The sequence below is a fragment of the Lineus longissimus genome, chromosome 1 (assembly GCF_910592395.1).
Source record: "Lineus longissimus chromosome 1, tnLinLong1.2, whole genome shotgun sequence".
NCBI lineage: Eukaryota > Metazoa > Nemertea > Pilidiophora > Heteronemertea > Lineidae > Lineus > Lineus longissimus.
Window position 1 is genome coordinate 11,252,608 of NC_088308.1, and position 16,997 is coordinate 11,269,604.

Genomic DNA, 16,997 nt, shown 5'->3' on the forward strand with positions numbered 1-16,997 from the left:
GGTTGTTTTGACCAAATTCTGTTGAACTCATCGTTGTGAGGGCATTTGAACACATTCTCGTTGATCTTTTCTATAAACGTGTAAAGTTTCGTACCAAAATACGTTTCCGTAAAGGCTTAAAAAGAAAATTTGTCAGTTACAAAATCATCGCTCCGGTAGAAATAAAAAGGTCACCGCCATTTTCTTGATGATAGTACTCCAGGTAACCGGCGGGAAATTTAAAGCGGGGTCATCCGGGGTCAAACAACAGTTTTGCTCACTACCGCCAACTGGTGATATAAATCCACACTAATCTATTTTATATCAAAACTTCTGTGTCATGAAGACCCATTTCAACTTTATTTCGAGCTTTTATCTGCTGGAATAGAGCGTCAAAAAATTGTTTTTTCATTTACGCATTTTGCCCCCTTGGGAGCTGAATTTGAGTCGAATCGCCCAAATTCTTTTCCGAAAGCAACATTTTCTGCGGTGTTTATAAGCAAGGCTAGATTTGAAGTGCCTCGGCTGTATGATTACAAAATGCCCAACTTTGCCTACAGATGGCTGGATGGATGGAAGGATGGCAGGATAGGTGGAAGGACAGACACCAATCGAATAGCTATTTGACTAGCTCCGCTGACTTTGTCAGCTGAGCTAAAAATGCGGAACCAAATACGTGGCAAGATTACCTTGGCAGAATGACCATGCCTATCAGCCTACAAACTACAGTAGAACCTCTCTATTAAGGACACACTCGGGACTGACAAATGCTGTCCTTAGTAGGGAGGTGTCCTGAATAGAGAGGTCAAATGGAATGGAAACATCCGATTTGGGACCAAAACTAGTGTCCTTAATAGAGAGGTTGTCCTTACTAGAGAGGTGTCTGCTAAGGGAGGTTCCACTGTAAGTTACAACAGTCCAACGCACTTGCAACATGATTAGAAAGTTATCAGATGAGACTAGGAAAGTCTACCACAGAATTCTCACTGAACAGCATTAACGAGGTTTCATCGAGCAAGTGGAAGATGATAACGTCATCACCGGACATTATTTGCTGCACAGACCAGTCAAGAAGGATTCCATCACCATGCCGATCCGAATCGTATATGATTGCAGTGCGAAGTCATCGAAGCATGTAACCAAGCCTGACGTCTAGAGAAAGGGCCGGCGCCCGTGAACGATTTGGCGGCAATCATGATCAGAATCCCCAGATTCAGGTCACATCCTATAGGTCTCACGAGTGACACCGAAAAAGCTTTCTTGAACGTTGGATTACATGAAAGTTGTTGCGACTTCACGAAATTTCTGTGGCTAAAGGATCCTGATGACGTTGAAAGCGGTTTCATAACATTCAGATTCGGTTCAGTCTTGTTTGGATCAATCAGCAGTCTAGCTATACCCCTCTCAGTGATCTGAACTCATCTGGATGGATACACAAGTGATGATATCGCAGATGATCTGAAGTCAAATATCTACTTGGATAATGTGGTAACTGGTACAGACACTGTTGTGGATGCAGAAAAATATTACGAAGATTCGAATGAGATGATTGAAATAGCTGGTTTCAAGTTGAGAGAATGGTCATCAAATAGTTCAGAAATACTACTTCAAAAGAATGAAATTGTTCCGATACTCAGATTACAATGGAACACTAGTTCTGACACACTTGGTTACATTACAAATTGTATGCCTTTGATCAAGCCAAAACCCTCACCAAGAGGGAAGTGGTTAGACGTGTCTCTACAATTTACGACCCACTAGGATACTTGTCAACTGTTCTAATATGGGCTTAGATATTCATACAAAGTCTGTGGACATTAAGTATTGACTGGGACACGCCGTTGGCGCAGGAATAGGTCGCCACTTGGAAAGACATTGAAACTGATCTCAAACGCGCAACAGGAATCAAAACGCCAAGGCAATATTATCCAAACATGGATAAAGAATCGTACACACTTCACTTTCGTTGACAGCAGCATCAAGGGCTATGGCGCAATCACGTACATACAAGGTGTGAATGGAGTTAGCGTTGTAATGGCAAAAACAAGGGTTGCGCCAGTGAAAGAACTGACACTCCCTCGTCTCGAGTTAATGGCCGCACTTCTTGGCACACAACTCACCAAGTTCGTTCATAATCAACGGCATAAATGCCTAAACATCTCAAAAACAATTCTCTGGTCGGATAGCCAAATTGTTCTTTGTTGGTTAAGTACTAAAAGCCAGAAGCAACTGCCAGTCTTTGTCAGAAATCGTGTGACAGATATTAACTCTTTCCCATTCACCAAGCCATAGTATCGCTCAACATCAAACAACCTAGCTGATCTCCTCACACTTGGAATAATGAGCAATCAGCTTGAAAACTTGCTGCTTTGGTAGCATGGACCGCAATAGATTAAGGATCCTGCAAAGTGGCCAACGTGGAAAACTAAAGATCCGCAACGAACAGCAAATACGCAAATTCAAAATGGAGACGAAACTGAGCATGTGAACATTGTAGAAGCTGAACCTTGTCAGGATATCCGCAACATAAACAATGTTTTTGATATTGAAAGCTACAGTTCGCTGAACAAACTTCTTCGCCAAGTTTTGGCCCCTTGGTGGCCAAGTCGAGAATCGGATCAGACGGATATGACATAGGGAGTCAAGAGTATCAAATTTCAAGTTCATAGTTTTAGCGGTTAAGAAACGTGCCATAGTTTCACTCAAATGGCCAATTAACGCCATTTGACCTCTGTCATCTTGATAATTAGATCCAATTAAAAACCCGTATGATATGTGATGTATCCTTGCTAGGAGAACCTCCCATAAAAATATTATCGAAAACGAGTCACTCATAAGAGAGATGTCATACTTTCTAGGTTTCCATTTCTGGCCCCCTGGTGGCCAAGTCACGAATCAAATTGGAAAGAATTTCATTACCAGAGGTTACCTAACTTGGGGGGTCCTGTGAACAAAGTTCCAAGTTCATACCTTTATAATTTTAAGAAATGTGCCACTGTTTTTCAACAGGATGCAGACGACGACGGACGACGGACACATCGGTCTTGTTTTAAACAAAATAGACTCCCCTACGGTGGGCCAATAAGCGAGATATTGCCCCTTTTACCTTTTTTAGTTTTGGCCCCCCTGGTGGCCAAGTCAAGAATCAGATCGGACCAAAATTCATTGTCAGAGGTCACCTGACCTGGGGTCCAGTGTACAAAGTTTCAACTTCATAGCTTTAGCGGTTAAGAAACGTGCCACTGTTTTTGAAACATTATACAGATGATGATGACGGACGACAGATGACGACGACAGATGACGGGCACAGCGGTGTTGTTTTAAACAAAATAGACTCCCCTACAGTGAGCCAATAAGTGAGATATTGCCCTTTTTATCTTATTTAGATTTGGCCACCTGGTGGCCAAGTCGAGAATCAGATCAGACTGAAATTTGGTGTCAGCGGTTATATGACGTAGGGAGTTATGTGTAGCAAATTTTAAGTTCATAGCTTTATCGGTTAAGAAATATGCCATAGTTACACTTAAACGGCCAATTTACGCAATTTGTCCTCTGTGACCTTGAAAAGTAGGTTACATCAAAAACCTGTATGATACATGATGTATCCTTGCTGGAAGAACCAACCATAAACATTTTATCGAAACCGAGTCACTCATAAGAGAGATATCACACTTTTTGGGTTTCCACTTCTGGCCGCCTGGTGGCCAAGCCAAGAATCAGATCGAACCGAAATTCATTTTCAAAGGTCACCTGGCCTGTGGGGTCCTGTGTACAAAGTTTCAAGATTATGGTTCTAGCAGTTAAAAAAACGTGCCACTGTTTTTGAAATAGGATACGACAAGACGACGACGACGACGGACACTGCAGTGGTGTATAGACTCTCCTATGGCGAGCCAAAAAGTAAATATGGATGCCATATTCAAGAAAATTCTCTAAGTCCATGTCAACAAATACACTTGCTTGTATCTTATATTACCACTCGGAATCCCATTGATGATGTCACAACGTCAAAATCGTGTTCCCAAGCGATTAATAGACACGTAAACATAGCCACCATGACACCTCCTTGAAACACTCTTGATTTGGCCACAGCTGTTCCAACAAATAGTTCATCACTCTTTCCTTTCAGATAGCCTGCATAACTCTTCTTTTTCATATCGTCTGCAGAACTCTTCTTTGTCATATCGCCTGCAGAACTCTTTTTAGCGGTCTCATAAACAGGGGCACGAAACATCTCTTTCATCATGGTGGCAACTTTGCCATGTCTGTTTGAAAAAGGATTCTTTGTATTCCATACCGACGAGTGGGAAGCTTTTTATACTTCTTCCTTACTTTATCCACAGCTTTTGCTTTTACAGACTTGTTGAAGCACAAATTTGCAGGTGCCGGGCGACTTGGTAGTGGTGGTAAATCTGGGGATTTATCCTCAAATTCCTCAAGAACACTTGCCAACTTGAGGCGCACACTGCGAATCTTTTTTTGATCCCTGATCGAGTAAGACAAGTCCCAAAACCTGGAGAGAACATCCCGAAGATGATTCCCCTCTTGTTTCTGTTGTTTGCTGGTCCATCTTATACCAATTTGTGCATCCTGAAGAGGAGAACAAAATTACATGGAATTCATTTGCAAAGTTTTCTTGGACCTTTCTTGGGTAGCTACTGAAGTGACCCCAAGGTGAGGTCAATACCAAATTTGTCAGAGATGGTGGCTTGAAATGCAAATGAAATGGTACAGGGACCATGTGCTCAACACGGGTTATGTAATGCATGTCATTTGCAGTGGATATAGGGAGAACAGTTTCCATTTAATAATATCATTCTTCTCAGCTCAATGGCACAAAAGAAAATTACCGGCACCATCTAAGTATAGCATTTTGGTTATAAAGTTGACTGAATTTCAGGGTTATTGAAGAGTGTACATGGAAATTGGTTGACATCTGTTCAAAAGTTTAGGAGTAAATAGGACTTCGTTGGATTTTCAAAATGGCAGCCTGGCTGCCATATTTGTCATGGGATTTGACTGAAAATTAGGGATATTGATAAGAGTACATAGATACATAATCACATGAAGTTTAGTTGCAATCCGATCATTAGTTTCGGGGTAATAGGACTTTATTTAATTTTCAAGATGGATTCGACTCAAAATCAAGAATGTTGTTGAGAGTACATTGATGTACAATCACATGAAATTTGGTTGCAATCCGACTTTGTTTAATTTTCAAGATGGCCACCTGGCTGCCATATTTGAAGTCGGAGCGGGACAAACATTTGGGGTAGAATTGATGGTCCCCAGATATATGTCCCCACAAGTTTAGAACCTAGCTCAAATAGAAACGAAACGTGCCACTTATCAGAGATTTAGTGAACTTTGACCTCTGTGACCTTGAAAAGTAGGTCAAATCAAAAACCCGGGTGATATTTCATTTAACCTTATTAGATACACCCACCATAAAAATTTCGTCACTCTACGTACAACCATTAGCTTCAAAAAACAATTTCCAAGATGGCCGCCTGGTAGGCCAGAAAGTAGGTCATATTGCGAAAAAGAAAAACACCAAGTTTTAACCATCTAGCTCTAGCGGTTACGAAACGTGCTCCGCTCATGGACGACGGACGCCACAGTACCGCGTAAGCTCCCCAGAGGTGAGCTAAAAATGACGACTGAAATAAGCAATGATCATATAACTTAATGGTTCAAATTGTCACATATGATGTTGGAGATTGTGATGTAGTATGTTTTTATAATATGTTGCGCAGTCTGGTGCTGCGAGCTTGTGTTTTTGTCAATAATTAATTCGGCCATATTTTATAAAGAAGTTTGTTGTCTCATTTTATTCATGTCACAAAATCGAAATTATGGATGCACTGAAGATAATGGTCCAAAACATATGATACATTTATACTTACAGGACCAACAACATGTCCAACATGTCCATCTTTAGGATCTGGCAGGGTGACATGGATCTCATGAACTGACTTAACGTTGTTTCGATCAAGTCGGAGATGACCATACAATTCTTTGCTTCTCTGTTTTCGTTTCCACTCACTAATACCATCAGTCTGTGGAGAGTACAATAATACAAATCACTTGCGAAAACATCAAAACTGTGCGATGTGTGATGCTGAACACATTGATTCATCACATGGACATTTACAGCATAAGCCTATATTGACTATGAACAAGATAAAAACACTTAGTTATGAAAACTGCAGTAAGCAATGAATGCTCCTCCTGCAAGTAAGTGATGCCGTAAATTTCGAATAAATGGCCAAGCAGTTGATATTTAGGTTTTGCAGCACCTCATACCTCATAATCTGGGAAGAGCAGCACATGTTTCATCTTTATCTTCGCTGGGCAGTCAAGTTTTTTTGTGCCCTGTTTGAGAATTCGTCTTACTTTTTCCTTGCTGTATTGATGTTCTTCATTCTGAAAAGTAAAACATTTTATACATTAGTAAATCTACACTAATGAATCATTCCTTTGCAACTGGATCAGGAATTTAAAGGGATTGACAAAAGGATCAGGAAGAGCACTCACCTCATTTTTTTTCCCAGCCTCTTGACGTTTTGCTTTTATTTTCTTGAAGTGGTCTGGGCCGTGATGGCACTCGAGCTCACAAGATCCACAATGAACAAATGGAACATTAGAAAAAGACCCATCATCAAGTTTCCAAACGATACGACCTGGCTTTTGACTACGGGAATGCAAAATATCTGAAAACAAACATAAGAGTTTGTAGGATTAACAACATCAAAGGAGTGATTTAATGACCATTTCTCTTCTTTTACCCAGTAAACAAAGCAGAGTTTAAAACCCTCCTCCTCATACGCTCATATTAAAACTTGAGGGCGAGCAAAGCGGCAAGTCAGGAGAGGAGCAGGCCCAAAGAAATGCTATGCAATGCATATGGAAGGACTGCATAGGCTATAGCCAGGGTGGAGGTAGGCCTGCCTAGGCATTACAACAAAACATGGACATTTTCATATAGCCGACAGGCAGAAAATGCATGCTTATCTCGGTGTGCAGACCGGGGATTTTCTCAAGAGGCAATATAATTTAGGTAATTATCTCAGCAGTTGTTTGTGGTTTTATTTGATGAAAACTGAGGGAACCATTTCAGCAATATTGATGAATATAATTATAAAGATATTGGGAGCAGCCTTAAGCTTTCAGCTCTCTTTGCCCAGCCGTTTCATTTTGCACTTTTGTGGAGGAGGCCTACATGTCTAAATGAGGTAATGAATTATACATGGACTGGTCTGACATTGATTCTAAAATCCCACAATATCTAGTGTTGATGCGAATAACTCAGTTTGAGAGAGAATGAAGTATTTCTATTGGAAATCTTAAGAGGCTTTTTGATATTTTCCTAGTTTTACAGTGTACATTGTGACTGTGTATGAGCATTCGTCTACAGTAAACTATAGGGCAAAAATCGAGAGCATGAATTTGTTTTTGTATGGTGATAAGTACTATCACACTGTGCATTGCATTGTTGGGATTCCCCTTCCCCAGTTTCAACCTTGTGGTGGGATTTTTACCTTGGTGAGTTTTAGTCCATGTTTTACCCCTTTTATTTCTCCACAGCCATCATCAGCCTCACTAGCTGCTAACAGGCTTATGCCCACTACCATCAGTCCTCTTCAAATCAAGAGGTTGGCGTAAAGTTCTATAGAAACCAATTCTTTGCTGGAAATTATCTACAGGTTTCCTTTTGGCCTAATAAAACATTTCAAACACATGTTAAAGTGGTACACCGTTTGTAATTACTTGTGGTCCAGTTAGATAGAATACACAAATACACAATGCCGCAGGGCAGTTAATAATGAATACGAATTTGATGAAACTTGGTATTTATAGTATTTGTATGAGTCTTCACAATGGCAATGGTGAAATTCATATTTAGTATGTATTAAGTATGTATATTACGCAATTAACATATTTCGAATGCCAAAATTTACAAATTCAAATTTTTCAACGAACGGCGTAGGCCTTTAAAGCAATGGATGCTGTGCCGGATTGATGTGCAATATGTTTCTTGTTAGGGTTGGATTCCGTTATCACCATGCACTTGTGATTCTGTATAGACTACAACGCTCAGCTCTGGAATTTCCAATAGTCAAGCTGCAGTTACCAATGTTTATAAAACATTATACACAATACTGACTAGCCTCCTGGTAAGGGGATCTCTCCAAGTCCAAACTTAACTGTGAGACCATTGTACGTACTGCATCTTGACAGATAATGTCGGAGATAGCAAATAAACAACACTACAGGCCGACTCTCAAAAACATCGGATTATGATTAATGAAAGATTATGAGGGAGTGTTAGAAATTAGAAGACAAATACTGTGGTATCATTTCCAGTTGCCAGGTCATACCCGTCCTTGAAAATCCAGAGTGGCAGAGTGAATCTACTTAGTTACACCTGCAAATGGCTATCTGAGATGATCCACAGGCATTCCGAATGAACGTCAATCAACAATAACATGGCGATTTTTTATAATAGCATTCCGCGAAGTTACTATTTATAGCTCACAAGGCCATTTGCATAAGATATTGATGACGTTTTAGTCACGTGACAGTCGGACATCGACACTTATTTCTACACATTTGAGCTTCTTTCAAAGTCAATTATCTTTGACCCTGCATTGTTTTAGCATGAATGATACCATAGAGTCAGAGAGTGAAATATTCAGAACAATTATGTAGTATTTCCAACACTCGGACATGTGCCAGACTGAATCTAACTGCCCTAGTTAGAAAGCCTGAATCCATTACGAAACCACATGTTTGTCCGACATTGCCTGTAATTCAGCGATGGGGAAATAGAGGGCAGCAGCTGCAGTGATGTCATCTTCGCGGAATGCTATTATAAATGAATACACCGAGCAGAGACGATAGAAAAACCAACTTTTATTTCAAGCATGGCCTACAGAGGTTCTTAAACATGACGTCACAACGTGACGTTTTGACGGGCACCTGCCAATGCATTTCCTTTACGTCATCACCATGTGTGACAGCCAATATGGCAGTGCAAAACAATTGGCAACGTCATCATGTGACGTCAGTGAAAAACCTCTATAGCCTAGCATAGGGCAGGCCAACAAAGTACCTACATGCATCTCATGAGCACAGTGTACTAATAGGCTTTTCTGTACAGACTAATGCATGAATCTATGGATATATCATGTACAGGTTATCCTTGCCTATAACGTCATTGGGTGACATTGCAATCAGGCCCGATAGGGTAATGAACATGGTTATGAAACCCAACGATATTGGTCAAAAGTTCTTTCGCCAGGCCAGCCTGCCACAGTCTGTGGGCAGGGAAAATCATTCATTTAGAACTCACCAATGTTTTGAAGACCAACACTCAGGGGGGGGGATGCACAACCGACTCTTGGCGTCAACCATGACATTTGGCCTGTAGGCCTATAGATTGTTGCACTTGATTTGGAACAACTTTTACGAAGACGTCGCATCACGTCACATTACAGTAATGTAAAACCACCAGAGCTGCACTGCATCCTGACGTGACGACGGCCAACAGTATGTAAACGTTGTTCCCAATCAAGTGCACGAATCTATAGTGAGAGGCCACACCCACTGTGGTGATACCCCTTTGTGGGCCTGATTAAATGTAGGGTATATCTTCAGTTGTACAAGAAGGTATAGAAGACGTTATAGGGAAGGATAACTTGTATACCATACAGTAGTAACAGAGCATCCATATTTGGAAGTGCAAAGTGTGGACCACGTGCGTTTATTTACATCACGTGACCTGCTAACGCGGATTGGATAATGGATCATTGACGTCAATGCATTACAATGCAGTAGGCTACACTACAACAGTGACTGCCTTTTGAAAAAGCCAGGTGCATGGTTTTCAGTGCACCATAAAATCCTAGGTGCACTGTTTTTTTTACCACCAACCAACTTTTCTTCTGGTATCCATCGACAACGTTAGTCTGGTGGACACGAGGTTGGCCTTAAACTTGCTTGAAATCGAAAATTTGGACAACACACGTGTACTACAGCGCAAACGGCAGCATTCTGACATATAGAAACATGTGGTCTGATTCTATTTTTACTTGTCACTAAGTGATCACGCGTCCAACCTCGTATGCAGGGTAATGTGGCTTTCTCATTGGTCGAACGTTAATTTTGTAACAGCCTTATAAGGCACTTGAGCGCAACGCAGTATTTCTATGAAGGAGAAAAGCTTGATGGGTTATATCCGGTACGCGCGAGACTACCGCAAAGATATTTCCAGAACTGCGAGATTTACGTCGGAGTACCGGTATAGTATGTCTTCTCTTGAGTATATAATTTCGGCGGGAATATTGCATCTCGGCTCGTGCACCTACAGCAGTCGCGTCCGGTTTCTATAATTTCTGTCTATCATGGCCTAGTCTTTAGCACAAAAATAGTTCGATAATTGAAATGTCTGACTTACTGACCCCTGTGTAATTAGCATCACTTTCCACTGCGTCGCAATCATTTTTTAGGCGCGCGATTTTTTAATGCATTTTAAAGGGCAGGCGCGCGATGTTTCATTCACCTAAAAAAAATTCAGGCGCGCGATGGTGCGCGGGCGCGATCGCGCGCCTCAAAAGGCAGTCACTGCTACAATACAGGACTATCGTTCGGTTCGTACACTTGGCCTATAGAATAGATTCATGCACCTGATTGGGAACAACGTTTACATAGCCTTGTGTTGGCCATGGCCGTTGGTCACGATGCAGCTCTGTCGGTTTTACATTACTGTAACGTGACATGTACGTAAAAATTGTTCCCAATCAAGTGCATGAACTTATAGCATGTATTATAGTAATAGTCTAGGATACTATTTTGTATGTAGGCCCACAGGTCACTGCATGTCTACAGATACTTTATAATATGTGACCCGTCACAGCAAAACCAGGCACATGTTGCACAGAACTGCAGAAGATGAGCCTAAATGACACCAGGAGATAATGGAAGAAATTGATGTGCTCATATTTCACAAAAGGCAGACAATAGAGAAATGGTTTTGCTGTGACGGGTCACATATAAACTATGTTCGGATACAACATGGAACTTTTTGGAAGACCCTTCAAATTTCATCCAATTTTACAAAAACTAAAACATTCCACATAATATAGTGACATATATCCCTGGGACTTTTCGGGTAGCTAAGACAATTCATAATGATTAGCAAACCCTTTATACAAATGCCTTTCAAAGAATTCATGGTCAGTCTGGGCCATCACAGAAAACCGCGAGGATAATGCTAAACCACACAACCACATACATTTTGTGTAAGGATTGTGTACAAAGTTCTTTTTTTAAAAGCTCATTTAAATGATTGGATAATATAAGAAATGTGATAATACTTAAAATTTTATTCATACCCTTTTTTTAAAGAAGTTAGGGCCTCCTAGTCGAATGAATCATCGACATATATTGGCCGAGACAATCGGATTTATGCCATATATACGTCGATGCACAGATATCAGAAAAACTGCGTAGATGAAAGCACTTGGAAATGTATATTTGCATATCAAAGAACCCGGAAAGAACGCTACGACTATGTGCAAATTTTATAAAAAGTGAACATGTATCTACAGAATCTACCACAGCTGTACTGTGTTTATATGCACCAAATTCGAAATCAACTAAGAAATAAAGTCATTCTGAACATTATTTATTGACGAGAAAATCGCAAAGCTGGCATCTTCCACCAACAATACTATTGTCAAGTGCAGTAATCAATCTCCTCACCAGAGAATCGTTCTTTACCCAAGTCTTTCAGTGTCACCCGATAAAGATTAGATAAAAACACAAATAACATCAAATTTCTCAATATAATAATATAGGTTATTTCATTGGTGATTAATAATTATTTTGTAATTTCACACAGATAAGAAAATAAATCTTGATGCTCTTTTTTGGTCCCGGCAATTTGACGAGGTTAAAAAGTGCGCCATTTTGCACAAAGTGGCGCCGTTGTTGTCAGCGGTTTACACATGTAACATGCAATGACATGTTTTCGCGAGGAGATGTAATCTCTAAACCTATTTTTAGACTGTCTGAATCAAGCCATCATTGAAATCGAGTTAGTTTCGAAACGGCCTCCAAATACACTTGAGATTTTAATAACCAATTTCCGTCTATCGATTTGGCTTAAAAATATATTTTTCATCAACCGCTAAGTACTTGTTAACATGGTAGTGGTAGTGTTTTAAAAGCAATTCATGTTACGGTTTAAGCGCATGCACTGTGTTTATTACGTACTCGATACGAATACGTTTTTTCTGAGTAATGGCCGCTGATGAGAGAGTTAAGACGGTAAAAGAAAGCTTCTTTGAAGTATTTTTTCCTTTTATCGTTTGAAGTTTTAAGACTAGGGCCTACCCTTTTTTAAAGTGGAATTTTTATTCTCCATGCATGCATGTGCATATGCACAAGGACCCACTAGGCCTATGCATAATGTTCCTCACAGTCAGTCACAGTTTACCGCGATGGGCAAGACTGTGAGTCTGTGTGCATATGTACAAGGACCCAATATGCATAATGATAATGTATGGTGCTGCTCCCCAATTTCGAGTCATCCCCAATTTCGCGAAAACCTGTTTTTTCCCGTTTTCTCGCGCGTCACTTCGTTTCCAGAGAAGAAATTTTCTGATTTTTGATTTTCATTTCGTTCCGCAAAGAAAGCGCCCAAAATGCGTCCTAAACAGGCAAGCAATTCTCTAATTACGTTCAAAACACTGGGTCAATACCTAGGATCATGCACACGACACAGAAACACAACAATCAGTCGCGCATGCGCAATACCCGCGAAAATGGGGGAGCCGCTTCGGATTTGTTTTGGTCTGCAGCGATCTTTCAGTGAGCGATTTCAAGATTAATTCACGCTTAAAACATCCACGCAGCACCCCCGATATTTCGTTATTGATCTCAAATTTCGTAATAAATAAGCTTTTGCGTTATGGAATCGCTGGAAGCTAGTAAATCTGCACTTAGTGATAAGACCCGCGAAAACTGGCTCCTACATGATACCTCACAGTCACTCACAGTTATCGTCAGTTTATCGCGATGGCCAAGACTGATTGATGATTAAGGAATTAATACCGAGCTGGCGGTCATTGGTTGTATAATCAAGACCGGTCGGGTAGACCGAAAATGCAGTCCAAAACCAGAGGCGCTTCGCCGAGGGTTTTGGACGTAATTTGAGGTCTACCCGAGCGGTCTTGATTATACAACCAATGGCCGACAGCGAGGTATTAATTTCTATTCTAAAAGGTTTCAAAATTAAACAAATTAAATACGATTTGAAAGGTATATATGTGCCGTTTTCGTCAAAGAATGATCCAGCCTGGTGTCCGGAACTCCGCCATATTGTTGCTTGTGAAGATGACGTCACGCATTTTATACCTACCCAGGCGGTCATTGGTTACGATACCAAGACCGCTCCGATCAAAACGAGGCGTAATGTATTTTGTATAATATGAGAAAGGCTCAGGCCTTGATAGGGAGCTCTTCGTTAATAGGGCTGGTGAGCGAGAAGACTCGGGGGGGGGGGGGGGGGTATATAGTTAGGATGATGCCATCATGACAGTTGACCGAAGAAGCAGTTGGCTAGCACACAATGTCAATGATTGATGGCGAGTAGTTGGTGGGTGGGAGAGGGGGGATATAGTTAGGATGATGCCATCATGGCAGTTGACCCAATAGACGCTGTCGCAGTATAGAAAATAAGTGGGGAGAATGTGGGAAACTAAACACAACAGGAGAAGGATAGGTATTTTTGCCCGGAGATAAGCATAATGATCCCAAGACCCAAGTGTAATTAAGATTTATATTCTAATTCAAAAACACCTTAGCCGACCCCCCCCCCCCCCCGTCCTGAATAGTTTGAGGTCTCACTAGCCAGTGGTGATCAGGTGTTAATCTTGAAGTTATAAGGCATAGAGGTGAAATTTTTCAAATTTGCGTTATATATACAGGGTGTCTCATGCATTGTGCTACATCAGTCTATGCATGACTGTAAGTCTAGACGACGTTGAAACTTGGTCAGATGTATTCTTCAAGAGACAAGCTATTCAGAAATGTATAGGTTTGTGTGAGAGTAAGGTACTGTCAAGTCTACAGCCGCTGGAACAGGGGTATGCATGAAATGACGTCGCGTCATTTTTGGAGGCAAGTAGGCCTGGCCTCCGCACCGGCTTGTGAGACCTGAGGTCAGCGCGTGCGTTTGAGTTAGTGCGCATGCGCTTTCTGAAAATAGAAATGGCTTGTGTTGTGGACGAGTGGTTTCAGGTTTCAAGGTAGGATTTTGTCATGGAAACGGAGAAATAGACATTGAGACCAATGTACTTTCAAGATTATTGCATTATTAATGGAACCAGACCGTCGACATATTGTCACACCCCATGATATTGACGAAATCGTCGTCGAAACGGGCAGCCCCGGACCGATCATGTTGGTGCGCTTGAAACTACGGAAAAGTTAGCAGACGGAAAATCTTTTGCGGAATTTTGCCAGTTCAAAGCACGATTTCTTCGCGGAAAGAGAAAAATAATCTCTGGCAGCGATGCAGCTTGTTGTTTAATGCATTTCGATTCGCCCCAGGGTATCGTTACACTTTGATTCGGCCCTGTTTTGACGAAATCTTCAACCGAACAGCAACTTCTGTGCGTAAACATCGTAGCGTCCCGCTGAATTGTTTGGAAAAAGAAAATCTCTCCCCAGGTAAATTGCTGTGCATTAGCGTATACGATTCGCGTGCAAGAATGTCACCTGGGTGTGGAGGTTTTCTGGTTCCGGGTCAAGTTTTTTTCGTTGATGGTATACACACACTCTCTAACCATAAAGCTCGCTAGAGCTCCCTATTAGAAACAGTGATATACTGTGACTAAGGCCTTTTAGAATATCCATTAAATATCTGGCAAAGTTTTCTTCAAAAGTTTTGTCAAATGTTGACTTTGCAGCAAGTTTTACCAACTGTCCTGGAAAAGCACTCGTTCCTGTACATTGTCATGTGTATTGTACTACAATGCATGCAGACTTTCTACATGCAGTCGGAGGGTGTGTGTGGCTGTGTCCTACTGTAGTGGTACTGTACAGGTGAGAGTCCTTACCCGCTTTGCTCTTTCCAAAGGATGATCCCTGCTGCCAGTATCTAATGAAAGTCGATCGTGTAGCTATTTCATAAGATCTGATTATCTCATTTACTTCTTTGATGGGATCGCCTTCACCGCTGACACGCACAACACCACTCAACTCACTTGCAAACTCAGCAAAATACTTCACCCACACCGCCATTGCTTTTTGTATCGGTCACATGACAGCCACGTGACCATCCTTCTGACCATCCTTCATGCAGCGGTCAATTACAACTCTGCCCCCCCCCCCCCCCCCCTCTATCAGACATTCGACATTTATTCGACACCTGGGAAAAATGGGGTCGTCCAGGAATCGACAGTTTCTCACCCAGAGCACAAGATCCTTGCTCCAGGAATTCACTGCTTCTTCTTTTTTGGAGCTTCAGAGCATCACCTGTTTTTCACTTGTCAGAACAGTGAACGTCAGGATGCCACACAATTTCACATTTTTGGGTACGAAATCTATTATGAATAGGCCTAGACTTGTTCCCATATCTGGGTAAGGGTTGGCTGGTCCACTGTGTATGTATAAAAGCAACCGTAAACTCGTACCTCTCGCCACGATCCTTGAAGTGCGCTGACATGAATGCTCAAATGAAATCGAGGCTGGAAAAACGTGCATGGGTGATGACTGACCGCGGTCGCCAGACATGCGACGGTCTTTCGGCATGTTCGGCGGTCCCGTACGCAGGAATTCAACAAAGATCATCTTTGTTATTTTCAGACATTCGACGAAATTCGACGCTGATTTTTACTCATTTCGTCAGGAATTCAACGCAAGGGATTTTTTGGAAACCTCAGGATGCGACGCAGATGCGGCGCGTACGTCGCATCAGTGTCGACCCCTGAAATGGGGGTTCAGAGTTGCCACTCACTCGACGAATCAAGACCGGTGTAAAAGAAATGCAAATCTCCCCGGAATCTTCTAAGTCCGGTCCTTTTGTTAAAGTGAATAGAGTCGCCGAGTTTCTTTGTTGTAGATTATGTAGCGAACCCTAACCAAACCATTAACCACATTCGTTGACAATACACAGCTATTGTATGGGTCCAGCATTCCTAGGACGTTCATTCCTTTAACACCAGTGTTACAATAGAACAGTGTGATCGGAGACCACGTGATGACGGAGCGATGGAGGGTTTCGCAAATAATTCGGACACAAGTTTATCATACAAGTTCACAAAGTTAAAAGTATACGCGAACTAAAAATCTGGGCGCGACACCTGTTGTCTCCACCCGACAGATGAAAGGCCTTTTGGCCTAGGCCTACGCCATGTGCGAACACGAAGTAAAAGTTACTCTGCAAGTAAGATCACCAACTGGCTAAACTGTGTCTATTTTCATGAATAAATTACTCCACGAGTGACCAAAGGTATCGCAAAAGGTGTCATAACAAGGAAGACTTACTATTAATTTAAAGCTACATGGAAATTGACAAAGCAGAGAGTCAGTTCCGTGTGATTTTCTGAGAAAGACCAAGGCCTATCAGAAAATTTACAGGGAGACGTCAGCGCCATAGGCCTATTGCCTGTTTGACGAAACCTGGGGAGGTGGCATCCTAAAGGCCTCCATATACTGCATGACAAAAGTAATTTCGTGGCTTGTTTCCAAAAAAATGTTGCAATGTGTATAGGCCTACGATTGGAACTTTTGTTACGAAGTATCCATATGTCCCGCCTTGTTGAAAGTTGTATAACGTTAACCACAATAGGTGTGTAGATGATTACGACTATAGATGATTACGACTATTGTGACCGTGTTTCAGGTGGCCGCTCCAGCTTCAAACTCTTGAGTCATCTTTTACAAAAGTCATTCAGTGTGTATTCACTCAGTGACCTTTGTGGGCACGTTTACCCCTGTGGAAAGCC

At 41.5% G+C, this 16,997-nt stretch overlaps 1 protein-coding gene across 1 annotated transcript; it reads right to left on the reverse strand.

Annotated features, from left to right (window-relative positions):
* Positions 1-326: 326 nt before the first annotated feature.
* Positions 327-15,291, reverse strand: LOC135497116 (uncharacterized). The gene is made up of 5 exons (XM_064786838.1): positions 15,108-15,291; positions 6,517-6,692; positions 6,286-6,405; positions 5,886-6,038; positions 327-4,569 (listed from the first exon to the last, which is right to left on the reverse strand). The coding sequence occupies exons 1-5, from the start codon at positions 15,289-15,291 to the stop codon at positions 4,222-4,224; spliced, it is 981 nt and encodes a 326-aa protein (XP_064642908.1). The 3' UTR covers positions 327-4,221.
* Positions 15,292-16,997: the final 1,706 nt, after the last annotated feature.